The 18,004-nt window shown below is 38.3% G+C and overlaps 1 protein-coding gene across 2 annotated transcripts in view; it reads left to right on the top strand.

Annotated features, from left to right (window-relative positions):
• The window catches only part of rxrab (retinoid x receptor, alpha b), a 65,994-nt gene that overhangs the window by 18,512 nt on the left and 29,478 nt on the right, over positions 1-18,004 (top strand). The window contains exon 2 of one of the 2 annotated variants that reach the window (XM_036597991.1): positions 2,793-2,906. The exons of the other annotated variant lie outside the window; for it this stretch is intronic. Within the exon in view, the coding sequence (XP_036453884.1) occupies positions 2,793-2,906 (114 nt within the window). The remainder of the gene's footprint in view (positions 1-2,792; positions 2,907-18,004) is intronic. 2 annotated transcript variants of the gene reach the window in all.

Below are 18,004 nucleotides of genomic sequence, written 5' to 3'. Positions count from 1 at the left end.
CTCTCTCTCTTTCTCTCTCTCTCACTCTCTCTCTCTCTCTCTCTCTCTCTCTCTGTATGTTCGCTGTCAGCTGAGTAAAGGATCAGATTTCTCCTCTGATAAATGGTGTTGTGCTCCAGGACTCATTGGCATCGGATGATTTGAGGTTATGGATTGGGGCTTTTTGTTCTAGCTTGCGCTCCAAACTATTTCAATTACTGTGCCAGGGGAGCCGCTCTGTTTTTATCCGCTGTGCAGAACACAGTCCGTTCATGTGGGAAAGCCAAGCCCTGCGAAACATTCGCTGGCCGCTTACCACATATCCATTTAAGATCATCAGTTGTCTGGTAGATGTTTCAATATAGATGCAAAAGTCTTTTTCTGGCATAAAATAGTTAAATTTATGTATTTGCCTTAAGCTCATAAGGCATAGGCGAAATACAGACTGCCCGCATGACATCAGAGCAGAGTTGTAAAAATGCACGAAGGTGGCATCTTTTTGGCCAAAATAAAAGTATTAGGATATTATAATTTGCATACATTTGTGTATCTACCATAATTAAGAAAAAAATGAATAAACAACAACAAAAAAGAATAAAAATAAAGATTCCTTGGGTTCTGTGGAGGGATGCCATTAAAGAACCACTTTGAATAATTTTGGCCTAAGATTAGCATTTAAAATGTTATTTTTCACGTTTCACAATGTAGTGTTCCTTAACATAGCATTGCATCCCTCAGCCTGATCAGTTGGACAGGATTCACAATTTTGTATGCTTTCTATGCTTTCCTCCATCAGTGTTCTCTCCTTACAGTGTCCAGCATGCATTGCATAAATATGTACATTCATTTTGAACTGGTTATTCCCACCTGTGGCGTCGTTGTCAAAGACAAGAAGGCATGTTTGCACCAGTTGCAGCAACATTTTTCATTGTAACCATTTAGTAGCCCTTTCAATCTTTCAGTATTGTTTGTTAGAGAACTATTTTTGTTAATAAGGTGTATGTGTGTGAAAAACCTTTTTATACTCATTTTAAACAACTTAAAGATTTTTCCTAGAACCATACTTCCAAACCAAGAACCGTTTAGGACCTTTATCTTTAAGCAGAATGATTTAGTTGAATTAAGCCATCAAGAAGTTAGGGATTTGCACCTTTACTACTAATTGGTTGTGGAAAATCCTTCTTATTTCACCTTTTGCCTACTGTCAGTATCTCCATCCAAACTGCAACAGCATCACCACGGCAGCCAGTAGTCATCGGAAATGCTCCTCATGTTAATTTAATTAATCAGCAGGAGGAAAGCATCTTGTTAAAGTGAAGTGCCATTGAACCGTCACTTTCCTCATTGCTAATAAACCCTCGAAGGCCGCATTAGACGTTACTTATGTAATCACATGGCCCAGGCAACAATGGCTGCCGTCGCTGTAGGTCCGTCCCTCGGGCTGGACTCTAAAGGCCCTAATCAAGAGCTCTTAAAGAACAGATTTTTATGACGTTCCTGATGTATTGAATTGCAGTCTTGATCTTTGACCTTGAGTTTGATTGCCTTGGAAACGAGATGGGGAAGCTGGAAAAGAAGGATTCTGTTCTTAGTGTGGCCTCTAGTGAAAGTCTTGTAAATGAGGGCTTTAAAGGGGGCCAAGCATCCTAAAGTCTCATAAAGGGAGCCTCCAGATCTTTCTCATTGTGTGTGTATATGAGTGTTGGGGGTGGGTTGGGTCTCTGGTTGTAGAACAGACTGCAGTAAGAGATGTCATGAGGTGATTGAGTGTTCATATTTAGGGAGAAGATAAAGCAGGGATGCTTGTTATTTTATTAGCTTACAAATAATGCATTGCATGGTTGTGCTTTCCATGTAAATCAGAGATGTTTAACATTTGCAAGGCCACACACATAGAAATGGAGAGCCTTTTTCAGATTCTTTCTCTGTCCGTATGAGTTCAGTTCTACTCTTGGCCCCATCTATGTCTGGAGGGTTTTGTCACTGGCCAAGATCCACCTACTTTGAAAAGAAGGGGCAGTTTAACTCACATACATGACCAGTCACAAACTGCTGTTTGTAAATGCTGTGTACACCCTTAAATAAAACATTCTCCCGATTCTTGGCTTAAATATATGGTTCTAGGAAAAAAAAACTTTAACCCTTTACTCATATTGAACCTTTACATTATGTGGAGGTTCTTTAAACTTTATAACTGTTCTTCACACTCACACATCTCATAAATCTTTAACGTCATGATGACTTATTTTGATTCATTTAGTTTGCTATGATGATCACTGTTAAAAATAAAGGTTCCTAAATGGTTCTTGGCTTGGATGTACAGTTTTAGCAAAAGCCTTTATTTGATGTAAAGCCTTTACATTATGTACTTCTTTATCCCTTAGAATTATGAGGATGTTTAGGATGTTTTTGCTGCTGTGCTTTTAAGACTGATATGTTTAATGAGCTCTGCTTCGATTGGCTGCCCTATATTGTGCCTCATTCAATAACTTTCCAAACAAAGGGACTATATCTTCCTCAAGAAGGGTCACACTTGTCACAGGGAGCAGAGGAGACAGCTGCTTTGCAAAAGTTAGTTTCCCATCTGACAGTACAGAAGTACGACACTGAGGATAGTAACTGACAAAAGTCTGATGGTTGTGGCCATCTTATCGTAAACTATATATCGGACTGTCCGTGTACCTGTGTGTCCAGAGCACCTGAGGCTGAGACTAATATTATGGCACCCCATGCTGCGCATTCCAAATGTTCATGATAGACTTTGTGTGGAAGTGTGTGACTCTCACCCGCTTCCTCTTGTGTCACACACCCAGGGCTCCTGAAATCCCCGTGCTCCGCAGCGCCGCCCTGTCTGCGGGGCAGCTCCCCCACTGGCTGCTCCTGCTTCACGGGCGTGTGCCCACTGCACCAGCGCAGGATATCCACAGGTACAACACACAGACACACACTCTAAAACACACACACGTCTATGTGCACCAGCAGACTTAAGTGAGAAGTGAAAGAGAGCTGAACATCTGCAAGGTACGCTGCATAGAGGAGTTTGATACAATAGACAACTGCATCAACTGCATGGATTTCAGATTGTCAAATGATAATGAGTAATTGATTATGACTTCAGCAATAATATTCAATGTTATTTAGTTTTACATTCAGTATAATATAATATTCAGTAATATTCAGTATTATGTGATGTATTGTTTAGGGATATGTACAGGTGCTCGCATACTCAGTTAATTGTTTGAGAGGCTAATGTTCGAATACTGAGATCACTGTTCTGGTGCTCATTCTGTTTTATCACAGGAACACTGAGAAAACATAGAGGCTAGCAATTCAATGAAATGCTGCTTTTATGTTTTAAGAGGGCTGTTAACTGTTACGATTGCGCTTGTATTTGTGAGCCAGTATGGATATTATGCTGTGCCACTGCGAAACAGTAAGTCCCTAAACATGAGGGTTGTTAAGGATGTGACTGAGATGGGAAAATGTAGTGCAGGTTTAGTGCTAACTAGGCTAACTACTCTAGCTGCCATTGGCTAGGTCCATAAATAGTGGAAAACTAACAAACTAACATGCTGGCACATCGTCCACTAAGGGGCAAATACCTTGTGTTAGACAAAAAGTTCTCATCAAGTATCATCCAGTTTTGTACCAGCTGTACTCTTAGCTCAAATCTGAAGAGGCAGCCTTCATCTATCTGTTCACCCAACACAAAAACTACTGGTTCCCTCTGCTTTTTCGAACAATAAAACATATTTTCAAATGTATTTGAAAATGCTTGCTGCTTATTTTTTATGTTACTTCTTTTTTGAGCCTCTTAACATCAACTGTTGCCCAACTGCAGTTAACAGGGTATCTGTTCACTACCTCTTGGGGATACTCAAATATCAGAATTAGTCGGAATGCACATCCCTAGTTCTGAAGTTTATGGAGTGTTAGAATTTATTATGATCAGTTAGACTATTCAGACAAATGATTTGGAAATATTGATATTTGATACCACTACTAAAACAGCAGAAGCAGAAAAATCATTGCGAGCACAATGTTAACATCAGTAGCCGCTCTTTTTAACTGATAAAGAATTCACAAATGGAAATTGTAACCTAAAAGTAGTGGGATGTATTGCCATGGGTGACCACCCATTCTCTGTTGTTGAGGGCATGACGTACTGTAAAAACTTTAGTACGTTTTTTTAAGTAAACAGTTTATTTATTGTGAGCACTATTTAAATAGTTCTTCAGTCACATGTGTATTCAGTGTATTTTTAAAAATAAGTCTGTATCTTACCAAAATAATTGAATCGAATCACAGAAAACATCTCTTAAATCATGAGCTTCCCTTATGTGTTGAATAATTTCCTAAGGAAATCAAATCATTGTGAAGTGAGATTTCCACCTCAACAGGTTTGGTGTAAATGCCTGCACAATAAGTAGACTAGCTCTTTTAGGACTTTACAGCATACATCTGCTTTAAAGTATAAAGCCTACTGTACCAGCTGCTTTTTTTTTGGTTGTTTAATTTTTTTTAGTACCCACCTGAACTTTTTAAAAAGAAGCCTTCACCGGTAATCAGGCATGTCAAAAACAGTTATGATTTATACCTCCCTCTTTCCTCAAAACGACTCCTTGCATGTTATAACAATTACCGTGCCTGTCCTCATAAATCACTGACAGAGACGACCCCCCGTTGCAGGGCAGCGCAAGGGAAGTGTGCGTTTGCAGTATAAGATAGCGTGTCATGTCAGATCTTTGTAGGTATGGGAACACAAAGAACAGTTTCACTGTGTTGAATACTTTCCATTACAAACATGTTGCAACAAAGCCCAGGATCTCGCTGCCTCTTCTTTAATGGAAGTCTTCTATTGATGTTATTTCTGGTTGCTTGAGTGGGAAGACAGTTTGCTGTAACACTGTCCTCCATAGATTTAGTTATTGTGAGAACAGATTTTATCTTAAAGAGCCCACATTCTGCAGGCAGTATGCAAAAGTTTGTATACTCCCAGTCATATTACACGTTCTGTAAATTTCTTAGTGTAAATGACAGAGTTTCTATTTGTTTAATTAGTTTAACATGTTGGAAAAAATATGAAATGTGCCATAACCTTTGCACAAGCCACATTTTATGTTTTATTTTCCATATGTTAAGTTCATCAAATGAACAATAATTGTGCAATAAAATCAACACAACATTTGACCAGGGACGCCCACACTTTTGCGAACGTCTGGGGATTATGACATTTGATGTTATGCACTAAAAACATGACCGTCTTAGAGTTTTTGGAAGTTTTTGTTGCTTTGCCTTCAAGGATGACATAAATAAATGACCTCTGTTCTGATTGGCTGTCCTGTATTGTGCCGTGTTTCTGAGCAGTCGTGGCTGAAACACTCTTTATAACATAAATGGGCGTGGCTAAACTGCTGTAGGCTGAATAGGCAGTTATATATACACTGGGAGATTCACTCGAAAGAGGCCCCGAATATTCTGTAATAACTCTCGCTAGAGTGAAGCAATCTGAACGAAACAAATGTGCAATGTGCTCCTCAGTATATGGAGCTTCGAACAAGCCAGGATGCCCCTGCGTTGGAGCAATGAGGTAGGCGCTGGACAGCCGTCGCAACGTTTAACCTCTGTTTGCAACTTCCGGGTGCATAACCCCGCACTCCTTCATGTGTCCAGCAGAAAACGGAGATCACTTCCAGCATGTAATGCAATCGATCGGTTCAGATTGCTTCATCCTAACGGGTGTTACAGCAGAATATTCGGGGCCTCTTTCGAGTGAATCTCCCTATATAAATATGTTGGTTTTTGTGACAAGCAGTTTTTTAGATAAGTTTCCATATATAGATTCTCCATTGTTTATAAACTCAAAAATGATCAATTAGCTTTTCCGAGATATCAAACGTTAAAACTTGGTGTTTTGTGCTCTGCTTTTGCAAAGTAATTAGTAATTATTTATACGTGAAGTGCTTCCTCGGTCGTTTTTTTGCACATCGTAATCATTTAACAGTTGTTTTTGTGAGTTATATAAATCATGTGGTTTGCAAATGAGGAGCTGTGTGGTTTACAGCGAAATGACCATCGTCCCTCTCTTTGCAGCGTCTGTCATTTCTGGACTCGGTCTAATTCCCAATATGTTCCCATAAATCCAAGCGACCGCATTTGAAGTGTGAGAGAATGCCATATTATCTCCTTTTCTCTTTGGTTAGCGCCCACCACAATTACAGCCTTTTGTTGTGAGTTCAGAGAGAAGGAGAAGCAGAACAAAGCAGGGGATGCTGGGAAAAGTGGGCGAACCTCCAGAGGGCAAACATAGCTCAACTTGTCTGAACTCCTGTTCCTTCTCTGATGTGGCCAGGGCCCTAATTCAGCCGTGTTATATTACTAGCTTGATATAGAAAATAGATTTGCTGGAAAGCACTGAGAAAACTCCAGCGTTCAGTTCGCTGCGGATTAAGGCCAGCTATGTGCGCGAGGCTCTTATGCTTTGTTTGTGTATTCATGCATCCTGTCATGAAGCTGATTAAGCAGTTAGCTTGAAATGTGTAGCATGAATGCAAAGAAAAGCTAGCGAAGAGGCTATACAAAGCAGTTCTTGTGCTGTAGTCCTGTAGTTTCTTTGAGAGAGAGAGAGAGTTGTGGAATGGAAAAGATTATCCACTGGAATGTCTGGGCTGACCTCAAATAGAGCGGACAGCCCAGGCAGCCAATAGGATCGTGTTGCTTAGCGTTGAGCTAATTTTTTCCTGATGATTGCAGTCGCCGTCTCTATAAAACAGTCTGAAGGGCTGTGCAAGGCTGAACCTAGCCCAGCAGAGCTCACATATGGTATGTGTTGGTGGAATTCAAGTGACAGATGCCTTAGAGGTAAAACACTTCTTTTGCCCGAATCGCGGCATAATTTGTTGGCATTTCCTTTCATGCTTGCGTAGAATATTCAGTGCCGTTTGTGCTAGCATCTGACGCTAATCCATATTAGTCTTTGATCTGTCTATTTTAAGCCCTTTTAACCATGGTAACCAAAAACAAAATATTGAAGGATAGGTCCAAAATTGAGAAATGACTCGAATTACAGTTTGGCAAGTTTCATTAAGTAGCAAAGAAGCCCATTATTCTGAGGGCCTCATTATAGGTCTATGAAGAGAGGAGTTGAAGGGAAGCTATCGATCACTGCATGTTATCCTCAGTAGTCAGTTCCCCAAGCCTCTCTGAGCTGTTTGAGTCACTTGCAGGCTCAGCCACAGTGAAACATTCTGTCAGTTGTGTGTCCTCACTGCAGTGGCACCATTACCTGTTGGCTAACATCCCCCTTGACAAATGTCAGTAAGAGAATTGAAGCTGGAACAAACGCAGCCACTCTAAAATACTTATATGTAGGGATGGAACAATATATTGTGACACAATGCATCTCAATGCAAAAATGTGACAATGCAGCAGAAGCATGACTGCTGAGGAGGAGAGTGAGCAGTTGCATGCTACAGGGGAAACCCGGAGCAACTGGGCCCACTAAAATCTTTATTGGACCCCTAATGTAGATACTGACACATTGTTCTCCCATGACTCACAGAAAGATCCAATTTCTTAACTACTTATCTCACCAGTTAGTCTCCACAAACACTACACAGACAGCCCTGACATATTTGTTTCCCTCTTATTCTTAATGCATCCATGGTAACTGATTTTAAACAGGCCCTTCACAACTTGCATGCTATATTCATTCTTTATCATAAAATCTTAAATAAATAGTCTAAAATAAACATGTAAGTTAATGTTAGATGCCAATGGGTGGAGCAGCAATCCTTGAGAACATCTGCTTTTTGAAACATCACAATGGTGTGTAAACAAACAAATTGTGTTACATAATTTATTGTATGTGTGTGGTGGACATTCTGTTTATTATGCCATCTAAATGCATTGTTTGAGCACCAAAGGTTGCAATCAGAATGTTCATCCTCAAACGGTGCATTCCCAGCCTCAGGTCTCCTGCCTCCCAGCTCGTGTCTAATTAGTAGGTTGTTGAACGACATGAAAATAATCCATGTTCTTTTTTCTTCATTCAGATTTTCTTAATTGAGTATTGTATTGTGAACCCAGTGTTGAATCAAATTGTGAGCTGATTGTATTGTTGCACACGTTTTAGAGGTAAATCAAGCTATCGTTTGATTCTGAGTGTTTATTAATGGTATATGTATTATAAGGCTGCCACAATTACCCGAGTAAACCTGATTTTTCGTCTAAAAAATCACTGACTAAAATCTTTTCAATAAAACAGTAATGATTCAGACAGTTGGCAAGGTGACAGTAATGAACAACTTGATGAACACCTAGTTATATACATTTTTTTCTTATTTTTGCATAATATTTATATATAATCATAGGCAAAAGTTTGGGTGCCCCGGTCAAATGATGTACACATCCTCTACAGACAACACACTTGTACACATTTTAAAGCACAATTTGGCCTAGTTTTTTCTATGTGGAATTTAACAGTATGGAAAAAAAAATCGAAATGTGGCCTGTGCAAATTCATGGCACATTTTGTATGTTTGTATTATTTACTTTTTGCCATATTCAAGTTTGTTCCCTGTTGAGGACGTGTACTTGTTGAAAGGCTATTCATGCCTTATTGTTAAGTCCATATTTATTGTTTAGGCTTTAAAAATGTCTTTTCTCGATTGATTGACAAGAAAATCAGTTGATTACTCAGTTACTAATATCCAGTTGTCCAACATAATTGATAGTGAAAGTCCTAATAGTTACTGATAACAGCTGCTGGCTCTTGCAGAGGAAGATGACGATGTGGAAATTAAGTGACTCCTCCTCAGTCACCTAAAAATACAGCTTGTTGCCTGTTTTGCTGCTCAGACTTGTGTTACTGAAGCATTCAAGCCAGACTTCTGGCCCACCCAATGGTGCAAGCATGTATTTCTCTCTCTCTCTCTCATTCTCTCTCTCTCTCTCTCTCTCTCTGTATTTGTGTGTATGCGTTAGTGCTCTAAAAATGGGGCAGCCTGCAATCTCACCACAGGGATCCACAGCGAAAGCACGGCAGGATATCCACTGTTCCGGTATAAAGCAGGGAGACTGAGAGGATAAAGAGGGGTCTGCAGATGAAGGGCCGCTGTCAAACTGTACAGGACAAATCCTAGCTTTTAATCTCCAGCTGATGTCAAATCATATTCTGACTTGATTATAAATTGTCATATATTGAGGGGTTTTTGTCTTTTATTTTAATTCTGTTGAACAAAGCTCAGGCTCTAGCCTTGTGTGTTTTTGTCTGTGTTTTTTGTTCAAATGATGTTGTAGGAATAAGTGCATTGACCAAAACAGCCACATTAGCGCTCCCTCTGCTCCTTTCCTAGGGCCAGCCATGCATATGCATGTCTGTGTTTGCTCAGTCCTCGATGACTCATCATTCCAGAAAGTTCTCTACATCTCTTTCAGCTCATTGGCTAATTTCTCTCAGACTTGTTCCTAGAAGCTGTGGAGAGATTGCGTTGAATCATGAAATGAAAACATTTAGCATCTTTGTGGCATCATTTAGCATCATATTTTTATCAAGATGGAGCTTTATTTATAAAACGATAAGACATACTTGAATTTCATACTAAATATGTTCTTAAGGATAGTTCTTAGCATTTCCACATGAATGATTTATAAAGAAAAAGACATGTAAATGAATGCCTTGATTTGACTGATTTGCATATGAATGTTTCTAGCAAGAAACTTTCAAATGTGTGTATATGTGTGTGTGTGTGTATATGTATATGTGTGTGAATAAAACATAGTATATGGCATACAAGCACACAAAGTATACATATACTGAAAGGGGTCTGGGTAAATGATATCAGTCTATATCCTATTACCTTGTTCTCAATAAGCAAATAGAAAAAAGGAACAAATAAAGGTTCATAGTGCAGTAATATTTGCAGTACTCTCAATATTTGTTCAGTTTTTGAAAGGAAAAAAGACAAAACAGCTTAAATCAAATTTAATTTGAATTATTTCAGTTTCAGACCTTTGTAAATTGGTGGTATGGCAAAGGAAGGATTGGACTCATGTCATCTGTAGAATTCAGTAGATTCTTGTAGGTGTGCATGTTCATGGACCTTCAGTTTGTAGTTTGTTAGGTTGGAACCACGTGTCAATTTATGTACATTTATATGACAAAGCCTTGTTTTATAGATCATTACTTAAACATTGGTGTTCACATAGTCATTTTAAGATCAAATCCGTACATACAGATTTCATTTCTCTCTGATCGCTTAGGTGCAGTGCATACTCTCCTGCCAGCAGTCTAGCAGGTGTAATTCTCTGTTTATCTACAGAGTCTATCGCTATCTGTCCACCTCTCTGTGAGATCTGTGCACACAAGGTGTCAGATAGCACAGGCCACAGCACACAGCTGTCTTATGTGGTGAGGGCACTGTCTTTGTTGTAGAAACCCACTTATCAGATTGACTTTTTTGCTCTGGTCTGGCAGAGGGAGTGGATGTTGCTTCAGTCATACCCACAATCACTCAGTTCAGTCTTTCATTTATAGATGTTTATAGTACTGCTCTGCACCCAGTTTACCCAAAAGCATCCCAGTCATCATTAATCCTGTAAGCTCCATGTATGCCCGCATCCTACTATGTATTACTTACTAACTATATGGAAAAACAGAGCAAAATTATGAAAGTATTGCAAAGTTATAGGAGTGAGTAATGGGAATCTGGAGGTTAACCAAACTATTATTAGAAAGAGTGTAAAACTGCATCGTTATGGATTGTTTGGAATGTTAGAATCGACTGTAATCGATTAGAACTGATTATAGTAATATTTGGTTTCACTGAAATATGCCACATTAAACAGTGCTTTGAATGTATATAATTCAGACCATGCGAATCAGTTGAGCATGAATAAAATCTATCAACGCAGTTCTTTCCAAAAGAAGTAAATGATAGACAGCAAATACTTTTATATAACATATTTTGATTTAGGGACACACAATGATAATGGAATTATATCTGTATCATTAGATTATTGCCTTAAAAACGGCATTGGACAGATGTTTAGATTTGGCCTATATTTTAAACCGATATTTGCTGATGTATTTATTTTACTCCAGAAGAACAGAACATTTAGGCAGCACTGGGTAAATACTTTTAGGCAGCTGCTAAAATACTTAAAATGTATTTGTTTTACCCTGCAGAAATATTACATATCATCTAATGTGATGTAATGCTATATTTCTCTATGATCCTAAACCAGGTAGATGTAGTCCACATTTTTACAATTTTTTAATCAGCACCAGCAGATATGTACTTGAAAAATATTGGATATCGGTATTGGCCCACTGTTCTCATATCGGTGCATCCCTGATTTTTTGTGTGGGCAACCCAGTGACACAGTTGAATCGTTTCCTTTTATTTCAATCACTGAATTATTCATTTGAAGTTTAGAGGAGGGTTTTTCACTACACTTTTTTAGAAAAATGCTGAGAACGTAAAAGTTGATATATTATTTTTAATGTCTTTATTGCCCCACTATATAAATAGTAAGTAGTAGATTTGTGGTGAAATTTGAGATATCAGAATGTATTGAATCGTTCAGTAAAGAATCATCGTCATACTAAACTGTTATGAGGTTAGAGATTTACACTTCTTGATATCTGTAAGTGATACTACTTACAGCATATTTTACTGCTTTTGGACACTCGCCCCTGGACACCTTTACGACATGATAGCATGTAGAGAATGCATGTTCCCTACCGCAGAAATAACTGTCTCCTGACATCCCGTTAATACGAGGCTTATAGATACTTTGACTGACTGACTACAGAAATAGGCATCACAGCATAACAGGTGCATGATGTTTATGACTTCTGGTGGTTGAAGTGGGTTGTGTAAGGATATGCAGTTTAACTGTTGTTAGACCGTCTAGACTCAACATGAACTGCAGAGTTCAGTGACTTGTTCAAATGGTCTTGCATAGTCACCGCTGATAAAATCTGCAGTGCAATACGGCTTGGTCTAACATATTTTCGTGGACCATTTGGCCATATGCTAGTATAGTATAAGCTGTCTTTCAGCTCCAGATGTCATTTATGTGAAAATAATTCTCCCCGAGTTAAAGACTGAAGCATTCTGGTGTACGTTTTCAAAGGAAACCCATAAGGGAATTGAGAATCATTAATATTTCATATCTTCACTGGCTTTCTGTGGTTGCAAGCCAAAGATAAAAATGAGAACTCTGTTGCGTTCAGCACATCATGATGGAAAAAGCATTTTCCATGCCCAAAATTGTTTGTCCAATTTATCTGGACTTTATATCAAAGTAATCTTATCAGGATAATCTGCAGTGATATAATTGCAGCGCGCCATGGATTAAGTGGATTGGGCGCTCGGATGGAGATTAACTCTGAACGGGTTAGTGTCTCTCGACTTCGGGGACATTCTGGTCCGATACCTCCTGGTGCAGCTGCTCAAGAACTGATGTAGTCTGATTTTCACCCGATGGGCTAAGATTAGAAGTGGGGTTTGTATGTCTGAGGTGGTTTGTGGGGAAAAGAGTTTTATTTTTAAAGTGAATGAATGAATGTGAACTCTCATACACTGCACAAATGCACAGAAGCAAAGTCTTGCAGGTGTGATTTGTTTTTGTGCCTGGATATGCAGTCATTGCCAGCGAACAGCTTAAGCATACAGCTTCCGCACGTCACTGTAGCAAAGGTCCTCTGAGGGAGAATTTCACCTTCTAGATCAAGGCGATTTGACAAGCTAAATTTGACAGTACTATATGTGTTGTGGCTTTTGCACTATAACACAATACATATTCCACGAATAAGTAAAAAAGTGGTGTATTTTAAGTCCAGTTGCCAAAACAAGACTGCAGTGTCTGGTGAAAGTGTAATTAACATAAACTAATTTTCTTCTAAGACAAATGAATTTAAATTAAGGACCCACCAACATAGAAATTTTGTGGCTGATACCGATGTTAGAGAGCTAAACATTCTGATATATGTTCTGATAATCAATACAAGCCGATATAATTTTAGATACATGCTTGAATAGTTTTAGTTAGATGCCACTAATATGATTGTTTAGACGGACAGGACTGTCAGTTATCAATTGTGAATTGTGAAATATAACAATGTTCTCCTGTTGGTCCTGTTCCTTAATCTCAAATAAACAATGATGTAAGTATTGTAGTACTGGGCCAGGACTACCTATACATTCAAGTTTTGGTTTCTGTTAATTATGTCTTATTTTTCTTATTTCTCATCAGTTCCTTCTATAGTTTTTGCGCGAGATACATTTTAGATGTTTTGTTATTTTAATCATGATTGAACCTTGTGTTCAAATTTACCATTTCAGCCTGTACTGCAGTGATATTTTTAAATAAGGAGTGTCTCATATTTGATTCCCAGTGGTTGTCAAAGGTTTTGCCCTTTCATTGGAAGATAGTGATTTTGTGTTCAGAGAAGCCATGACCAAAAACATGCTAATCTTCAGTAAATTATAGGCTATATTTCCACTGATATGGACACCAATAAAACTGTATTTGATTTACATGGCCTATTGCCACAAAACCCCCATATCCAAAAGAAGTAATGCTTAATCATTGAAACTGTTGGAGTAAAATGAGTCTATTGCTTCAATCTTCAATACAGAAACCAGCACTCAGTTAAAAAGTAAAATGGTAAAGAGCCCATATACTGGAAAACCAAATTTTCTTCACTTTGTTTTAAATAGCGTTTTGTGTAATTTGTTAACATTGCTGGTTTCAAAACATACCATTCACTACCCAGTCCAGATCAGTACATATACAGAACTTAAGCTGCAAAAAGTCATTTTAAATTCATGGCTTTTGTAATGTCATGCATCTGCCTATTCAGCCTACAGCCCTTTAGCCCTGTCCATTCACACTGTTTCATCCCAGAGTGCTTTTTAAATGCGACAGCTAATCAGTTCTGTTGTATTTGCATAAATCTGTCTTAATGCACAACAACAAAAACAGCCTGTTCAATTATTTAATTAGAGACAAAGACAGCTTGGAAATGGTCATGTAAAGATTAATTCTGATTGTTTTTGGTACATAAAACCATACAAATGTGGAAAAGAATAAAAAATAGGCCATGGGCCCTTTAAATTTCACTCTACAACATTACAGTGTTTTATCTTCGTATAGAATGCATAGAGTTCCATTCAGCACAGTTTGTTGTGTGAATTTATATTATGATTGAGGCCAAAAAGACCTTTTCTCTGTCTCTCTCTTTCACACGAACACTTTCCCTAATGGAACTGAAAAAAAGTGAAAATTCTCAGTTTTAAAGCTTTAATTTGATGCTGAATTCAGCAGTGCTTTAAAGCGTGACTGTCAATCATGCACAAGAATAAGACACATCTTGGCCATATTATTGTATCCAGAGGTGGTTGAAATGAGATTGGTGCAAATTGAATCCAGTATGTGATGATACTGAGAATGTGCATTTTGAACTTTTTCAAAACCTCTGCATCAAGCACAAAGGATCAAAAAGGATTAGAAAGTTTGAGACTACTGTTGAAGAATGAATATTAATATGCGCAACACTCCTAGTGTATGGTTAGTATGTTAGACTTTTTCTACTGTAACATGCCTGTATACAGCATAGCCAGAATGCTTATGTCTGAGTAGTTAAATTGGCCTAATTCTCTAAATGTGGTCGGGTCTGAGTGCTAGCAGGCGTGTGTGTGTGTGTGTGTGTGTGTGTGTGCGTGTGTGTGTGTGGAAGCATTTGGGGAGAGTGGGAGTGAGAGAGATGTCTTGTGACCTAATTGGCGGCGTAATTAGATCTCGGTGGGTGGGATGGTAGAAACTCCAGTGTTTTGTCTGTTCTGTGTGTATGCATGTGTGTGCGTGTGTACATAATATGTGCAGTACTGAACGGGTGTCCCTTCTCATTACTCAGTCGCATAGCCTCCAGGACTTGATAACGAAAGATGGATCCCAAGCCAGTGTGGGGGCAATGTTTCAGCTGTGTGTGGTAAATGTGTTGAGGGTTTGTATGTACAACAGTGTGCAAATGTCAGAGACCACCTTTCACTTATAACATGTTTAGTTCAACTGAAACTGGCATTTATTATTCATTTTATTCATTATTCACAAGTTATTCATATCTCAAAATCAGGACAAAACAGAAGATGTATAGTTAACAGAAGCCACAACAGCTAAATATAATATCAGTTTTTTTTTTCAGTAATTAGTGTGTCCAGCCTTTATTACAGCTTCTGTTCTTTTTGGGAGGCTTGCTTTTAGTTTTTAAAGGCATCTTTCAAATTGTTAACACCTCTAAGGTTCAGTCTTATTAGTTGGTTGCTTTTTCTGCTTCTCACGATCCAAATAATCCCAAACACATTCAGTGATGTTGAACTCTGGACTTTTGGGATGAGAACAGTTTCATTGTTCTGAGTACACCAGCAGTTGCTTTCATTTTTGTCAATTTCCGTTTTTCAGTGAGGACTTTTTGACAGCTACATATCCTCTCAGACTCATAGTGTTGAGCTGTCTTCTCACAGTAGAAGGATGGACAGAAACACTTGTGGATTTTTTCAGATCTGAAGCAAGAGTGGAGCTCCTCTCTCAAAGAGTTTAAGCACTGTTTCTCTGATGGTGACAGTTCAGGTGGTATTTTCTTTTGACTTTCCTCCTGCCTTAAGTGGATTGTCTTATAGCAAATCTCCTCAGAAATATCTCCTGAAAAATGAATAACTTGCACTTAATGACTGTTTTGACTGGAAATTAAATAAATGAAGGGTGGTCTCTGACTTTTGCGCAGTAGTGTGTGTGTGTGTGGGTGGATGAGTGTGGTAGGCCTGTGTGTGGATGTGTGTGTGGCTTTCTCAAATGTTATTTTGTTTCTTTTTAAAATGTTACTATGCAAAATAGAACACTGCTTTTACTGAGTACTTTCCTCAAGAATGATGAGTTCATTGTCTTTAATGATTTGCTCAAAGTCTCTATTACTAAACCAAAGGCTAATTTGCCTTCCGTCACCTGCTATTGATTAGTTAAGAATACAATCTGTAGAGTAGATCTGGAAACCATAGAAAACTACCCTCAGCTGGATTGACTCATTTGCCTCCTGCATATTTAACACAGTCTGCACCACCGCACAGCACATAACATATTAAAATAGAGCACACCACAGTAATGTCACATGGCCTTGCATGTGCATATTGCTCAAGTGATTTCAGTTATGATATAAATGTTATGAAACTACTATAAAATACTTTTATCACAGACAATTGTTTTAAAACGTTTTGTTGTACTTAGTAAAAGGACAGAAAACCCATTGGCTTGAAATACACTTAGAAGCCAATGGGCAGTTGTTTCAGGTTTTTAGGTTGGATTTATAAAACATTATTAGAGAGTAGAATTGAGAATTTTTTCTCATCATCATCACAGACTAATGGTGTAACAATTTCAAGACCATATCGAAATTTTACTGATATGTCCCCCTGTCTCTTCTGAGTGTCTCTCGTTAGGCGTCTTTCGTGGAAACCACTGTTAATGACCAAAACTAGCCATCTGGATGTATCCTATCAGAGTAAAGTGAGCAGAGAAGGGGCAGGGATATTCTGTGCATGAACCCACACTCAAACGACTGGGCTTTTTTTTTCTGAAGTTGCTTATACATTCTTGCAGTTGCAGTTTTTGGTGCTTTGTTATTGAAAATAACATATAACCAAATCGAATCTTGGCCTCAGAATTAAAAAAGGTATCAAAGGTATACATCCTTTCCCCCTATTACTAGCTGTCGTTTGTACTGTGTTAAACTTTCATTAAAAAATGGACCAATAGAAATGATCAGAAATTACTCACAATAAAATCCTGTTACATTAACTCGTGCTGATGTTCTTCCTTCTCCTGCAAAGTTCTTTTTTAGAGATACAAGGTTTTGTTGCTACAGTGACGATATCCAGTCTTCACCATTCTAATCTAACTAGGCATTTCAAGCAACTAAAACATGAGGTTCAACCCAAGATCAATGAATTAAATCACTAAAAGTGTAGCTCTGATAGAGAGAAAGTTTATTCTGCTACTGGGAGTAAAGATTGTTAGGTTGCAGAGTTGGATATAATGGCAAAGAACCTGTCTGCTTAGTCTTATCTCTCGTATCTCTCTTTCTCCAGATCCACACTAACTGAACGCTTCACCTACTCCACTAAAGCCACTCCTACTGTCACTGCCATCTTACTGAAGCTAACACTGACAGTCTTAAGCAGTAATGTATTATATGTGTGCAACAGAGATACCTTCCCGTATGTAGTTATGTTTACCCACTATTTACATTTCAGTAGGTGTTTGTGGGTGATTAGGTAAACACTTCACATCGCCATATTTATACAGCGGTCGAGTTTAGATTGTGATGTTTATACAGCAAAGGGAGATCATTTTCACTTTATTGATGCTTAGCCTCTCCTGGCTGACTGCAGACAGAGCTGAGATGTTATTTATGCTGTTAAGCTAATTGGAGCAGCAGTTATCTGAGTGTTTTAAAGCCTTTGTTTTGATGTGCGACATTACAGTAATGAGTACTGTGGATAAGGAAGCTCTCTGGGGAGCTCAACGGCCCCACAGGCGAATAGAGTTTCTGTACAAACCTTAATTGTTTGCTGGTTTGTGGAGGAGGGTTTGAACTATGGAACATGCTGTCAACATGTGGTCATTTAAGGGAGAAAGCGCAGCTTCCACAGCTTAGTTTAACTCCACTGAACCCTATATGTAAGGGTGGGCAATATGGCAAAAAAATATAAACATTACAGTACTTCAAAGCATTTTCACAGTACAAATTGATATACCAATACGGCCATGTGTAACACGATATTTATCTCTTAAGAGATTTACAAGTTTGAACACAGAAAATGTACAAGCAAAACAGTAAGTTTATAGTTCAGTGTTTGCAAAAAAAAAACTATTTAAGAAGAAACAGGAGGAAAAATCAAATTCTTGGTAAAAATAAATTCTACATACAAGATATTGACAAAATTAGCTGACATCCAGTTAG

The sequence above is a fragment of the Colossoma macropomum genome, unplaced genomic scaffold, assembly GCF_904425465.1.
Source record: "Colossoma macropomum unplaced genomic scaffold, Colossoma_macropomum, whole genome shotgun sequence".
Classification (NCBI taxonomy): domain Eukaryota; kingdom Metazoa; phylum Chordata; class Actinopteri; order Characiformes; family Serrasalmidae; genus Colossoma; species Colossoma macropomum.
The sequence above is the reverse complement of the archived record's forward strand: the minus strand, read 5'-3'. Positions and strand labels throughout refer to the sequence as shown.